This window comes from Diadema antillarum, unplaced genomic scaffold, assembly GCF_040938485.1.
Source record: "Diadema antillarum isolate AM-2024a unplaced genomic scaffold, OU_Dant_1.0 seq00000730_RagTag, whole genome shotgun sequence".
NCBI classification, from domain to species: Eukaryota; Metazoa; Echinodermata; class Echinoidea; order Diadematoida; family Diadematidae; genus Diadema; species Diadema antillarum.
The window spans coordinates 226,517-231,986 of record NW_027271631.1 but is presented as its reverse complement, the minus strand read 5'-3'; the positions used below and the strand labels follow the sequence as shown (position 1 = coordinate 231,986).

General features: G+C 39.9%; 1 protein-coding gene across 1 annotated transcript; it reads left to right on the top strand.

Annotated features, from left to right (window-relative positions):
- Window positions 1-1,494: 1,494 nt before the first annotated feature.
- On the top strand, window positions 1,495-2,826 carry LOC139738208 (uncharacterized protein F54H12.2-like). Its single transcript, XM_071648865.1, has one exon. It carries the CDS (start codon window positions 1,495-1,497, stop codon window positions 2,824-2,826), a length of 1,332 nt encoding a protein of 443 aa, XP_071504966.1.
- The last annotated feature ends 2,644 nt before the right edge of the window (window positions 2,827-5,470 follow it).

The window sequence follows — 5,470 nt, the reverse complement described above, 5'->3', positions numbered from 1 at the left end:
AAGACAAGGAGACTACTTACAACGTGGACAAGGTTTTACGCACGCGCATGCGCAATGGGCAGAAAGAATACCTAGTTCGTTGGTCAGGGTATGGCAAAGAATTTGATAGTTGGGTTCGACACTTAACTATGCGTTAAAAACACGATTCACGTTACTCTCGTTATCATTCTTCGCTTTGAACAAAGGAGAAGAGGCTGATCGAACATGGCTTCTCAATTTTACGTGACGCTGCCCAGTAATAGTTCCATGTCGTACTATCCAAATAACAAAACGTGTCAGTTTACAACGCGGCTTCACGCACCTCTCTCACTCAACGAAGATTACGAGGTGGGGTTGGCAGAAGTTCAATTTCAGTGCACGTGGTATAATGTACGACATGATAACAACACCCTCACTATTTACGATAATGAAGTAGAGGACGACGCTGTTCCATTGATGAAAAAAATTGAGATTCCTGCGGGATATTATAATTCTGGAGAGGAACTCATTGACTCGATCAACGAACAGTTCCGGAGAAAATTACGTAAAAGCATCACATTTTATTACAAGAGGACCCAACGAAAATGTTTCATCCGATTAGAAGGAAATACGGCGCTCCTCATTCCCTGTGGTTTGGCTATGATGCTCGGGTTTGAAGGGGAATGCCATCTCACGGAATCAACACTGAGTCCCATGCCAATGGATGTACACATGAAATTTCATACATTTTATGTCTATTCTGATATCGTTCAGTTTCAACACGTAGGTGACGCTGCTGTACCTTTACTGAGGACGATAGCAGTCATTCCGGACAAGGATCGCGATAATATCGTCAATACCTATATCACTCCGCATTACGTCCCTCTTAAGCTTTACAATTTTGAAACGATAGAGATTATATTAACAACCGAATCGGGTGAAGTGGTACCATTTGAACGCGGGAAAGTGATCGTGAAGTTACACTTTAGAGAGCGCTCTACGAACTAGCTGGACGCTAAATTTACACAGCGATACGTCCAACTATGGTGGTATTTCGCGCACCGGCAAGGATTTTTCACGACCAATATGGCTCGGGATTACCCGTCTTCCGCGGGGCATCCATGCAGAGAGGACACGGGCTGGGTAGTCTGGTGAAGGGGCTCTTCAAAGTCGCAACTCCTCTCTTAAAAAGAGGGGCTGTTGCTTTGGGAAAAGAAGCTATGCATACAGGCATGAACATTGTTCAGGACACCATCAACGGACAATCTTTTAAAAGCGCAACTAGAAAAAATGTGGCTCGGGCGGGAAAACACCTGGCCTCAAAGACTGTTCGAGCAGTAAAGAAAAAAATTGGGAATCAGACTGGAGGAGCGCGATTAGTAGTTGTAGGAAGAGTTAAAAGAAGGAGGCGAGGAAGGAAGCGTATCATTCGGTCTCGAAATTCTCCAGCGAAAAGAGCTCGCTTGCGCGACATCTTCGATTAATTCGGACTATTCGTTTACCAGTCTCATACACTCCTTGCTGTCTTTGCTGAACATGGCGCTTCTACACGACAAGAGCGATGTCTGCTGCAAGTCCGAATTGGATTTGTTCACGGTACCACACACTCAAATGAGCATCGTCAAAGGACCATGGGTAGAATATCACCCCGTTAGCAGCATCACCGATGAAGGGCCCATTGAATTCAACGTGTTCGACACGTCGGAAGAATACTTGGACCTCTCTCAGACCATGCTTCAAGTGACAGTCAAAGTTACGAACAATGATAACACGGCTTTACCAGCTGATGCCCCAGTTGGTCCCGTAAACCTGTTTCTCCCATCTCTCTTTGCACAAGTTGATATCATGCTCAATGAAAAACTAGTGTCTCAGCCGTCGAATACATACCCTTACAGAGCGTACATCGAATCTCTGCTGCACTATGGAGGAGAGACCAAAGAGTCTCAACTCACTCAACAACTATATTACAAGGACAAAGCGGGGAAAATGGATGCCGTTAACCCGCTGGCAAGCTCTGCAGAAGCTAATCCCGGTCTGGCGAAAAGACATGGATTCATCGTCGAGAGTAAATTACTTTCTCTACTTGGTCCGATTTACGCCGACATTTTTTTTCAAGAAAGACTGTTACTCCCGGGGGTTGATTTGAAAATCAAGTTAAATCGTAGCAAAGACGCATTTTGTCTTCTGTCTTCGACGGAGAATGCCCGATATAAAATTAAAATAGAATCTGCTGCCCTCTACGTTCGCAGAGTAAAGACCAGTCCTACCATCATGTTAAACCACGCCAAGGCCTTGGAGAAGACAACCGCGAAATACCCCGTCAACAAAGTAGACGTGAAGTCCTTTTCCATTCCTGCAGGAAGCATGTCGATTAATAAAGACAATCTATTTCACGGACAGTTACCAAATCGGGTGGTCGTAGGATTCGTTGACACAGACGCCTTTAACGGTACTTTTGGCAAGAACCCCTTCAACTTTAAACATTTACGCCTCAACTTCATCTCCCTCACTATTGACGGAGAAACGGTGCCGATGAGACCATTACGTCCTAGCTTTGCAGCGGGAGCTGGACAAAGTTACATTCACGCTTACAATTCACTATTCATGGGAACCAACCGACTGTTTGTAGACAAGGGAATTAACATCAATCGAGAAGAATACTGCGAAGGTTATACCCTTTTTGCATTCGACCTTACGCCCGACCTATCTGACGGATGTCACTTGAATCTCATCAAGCAAGGAAATCTGCGCTTAGAGCTACAATTCGACGTGGCCATTCCAAACACCGTCAACTGTATCGTCTACTCGGAAGGACAAGGACTGATTCAGATTGATAAAAGCAGAAACATCATCTACGATTACCAATAAAACCTCTTCCGGACAACCGACTGCCGAAATATTCTAATCGACTATGGATACATCGCAGATTCAACGTTTCTTAGAGAACGATCCTATTGTCAAGCCCTATTTCAAAGGAGTATATGCGTCAAATTGTCTACCGCGATCAATTAGTGGGGCGAAGCAATGCTTCATCGCGAATACCGATCCTAGCGATAAACCAGGAACACACTGGGTGGCTTTCTACTTTTGCAACGGAAAAGGCGAATTCTTTGACTCTTACGGATATGAACCCTTAACTTACAGTCTTGACTTTGTAAAGTTTTTGGACAATAATGCCTCGGCATGGTCCTCTAATTCCAAACGGCTACAAGGAACTGTATCCACAGTTTGCGGACAATATTGTATCTATTACGTGACGAAACGAGTAGGGGGTCAAACAACTCGAAGTGTATTAAATGTGTTTGGCAAGGATTATACGAGAAATGATAAGAGAGTGAATGATTGGTTTAATCGACGTTCTGATGTTTCCCATCGTGTTCATGATACATCTTTTACTCTATTACAAATCGCACGTAGCTTCGATAGTTTGTAAGAAGATATTGTAATAGCGTGTATAACGTAGTGTAAACTTCTCTCTTGATGTGGATTGCTAGATATCTAACAGTATTTAACTTAGTAGTAATTTGTATATATCGTATGTGCAAGCCTGTACTATTACCTTTTTTCTCTCACTCACTCTCTCTCTCTCTCTCACTCCCTCACTCTCTCTCTCTTTTTTATATATATATATATATATATATATATATATATATATATCATATAACTCCAAATCATGAATATATGTTCTTTCATGTCTGGGAAAGCTAGTTTGAAAATAAGAGAATTAAGTTTGTACCTTTATGTCGAAACGTTGAGTGATTGTGACAGTTTGTTACCAATGGAATATATTATCATTTACAATTCATAGACCATATATTACTTAGGTTAGCGTACCTAGCGTAACAACCGCTTGAATACTTTGTAAAATTAGGTAACCTATATATATATATATATATATATATAGATTAAACTTGGGCTGGGTTTCGTTCTTCATAGTAATACATACTTTGTTATTTTCGTTACGAGTATATGTCTCATTTTCTCTTTCGCTCTTCGTTTTCTTTCTCGCTTCTCTTTTCCTCAGTCACGCTGTATAACACATATCACACAGGACAAAACAAAAATAAGATGTAACGAGTGCGTTTTGTATCGTAAGAATATTGTACGTGGTACCCGTTTTATTTTCTCCAATAAAACAACAGACTATAAATATGTAAATAAATTACTCCTTGTTGTACTTGTTTTTCTTTGCTTCCTTCTACGTTTTGTGATTGTGAGAAAAAAATCATTACACCGTGCAACGAACAAACTATATACATTTCCACTGGATACGTAAAGAACTATTCCTCATATAAAAAATACGATACATTATTCAATTATGTTTCGATGTTCAAGCATGGGTTAAATCATACATGGTGATGAAAGAATAATTAACAACTTATAAACCATTGAGGTGATGTAGTCATCAATCTGCAGAATCTGCGTGAGACATTTTACAGTGTATTTCCGTTTCGTCAAAGTTATTAATTCTAGGTAAACAGACATTAAAAAAAAGAAATTTGCATGCGTTACATGCACAGATTTAAAACAGCGAAATGACGAAATGACGAAATGACGAAATGACGAAATGACGAAATGACGAAATGACGAAATGACGAAATGACGAAATGACAAAATGACGAATCGACGAAACGTCGAAGTGGTGGATATATGTACAATATGACGGTCTTTATGGAATTAACTACGAATAATAATAAAAACAACTACTTTCACCACTGAATGTACTAATGCATAAACCAGGCAGGATTTGACTATTTACATCGTTTCATGAAGTAAGACATATTATGTACAACTACGCCAGGAGATAAAATGTATGACACATTCGGTAAACACCACAGAATAAAATAAAACGTCACGCGAACTTATATTTACAATATTTACATAGCAACTAGTCGAAATGTTCAGACGATGAAATGTTGAAGTGGTGAAACGTTAAGATAGTATAGTCAATCGCTATATCATGCGGACAAATTCAAAAGAACAGCTAGCATCAAAATTTCAAATACATTCAAACAGAATATTATGTATGTATACACTCCTTCACATCTGAACATAGACCGTACAATCTTATATACACATTGCGGGTCACCTGATGAAATAATTGGTTGGGGATATGTAACGATGTTAACGTTAATACAATCAAAAAATCATCGTTCGTAAAATATAATGATACATATTAAGTATGTAAATGCTTGTGTACACACTTTCATATCACCCCATACGCAACATCGATGGCGTACTTCAACACCCACCTAGATCAACACGCAGATCATAATGGTAAGGGCTACTATTTAAAATTGTACATAACTGTTTGAAATAGAAGAGTAGTAAATTAACATACAATAAAATCATTACACGAATTAACGAGAACAGCTCGGGTTAACGAGGATTGTGGTCATACCGTTTAAGCCGTATTTTAAAAAGATTGCCACTTTGGGGTTTGAGAACCATTAGCATCACTAGCTCTTGTACGCCTTGTACGTGTATAACTTTTAGTTGTAGTAGGGGTTGT

Excerpts from the sequence above, each read along its gene's own strand:
- LOC139738208 (XM_071648865.1), top strand. The coding sequence starts at position 1,495 with ATGGCGCTTCTACACGACAAGAGCGATGTCTGCTGCAAGTCCGAATTG.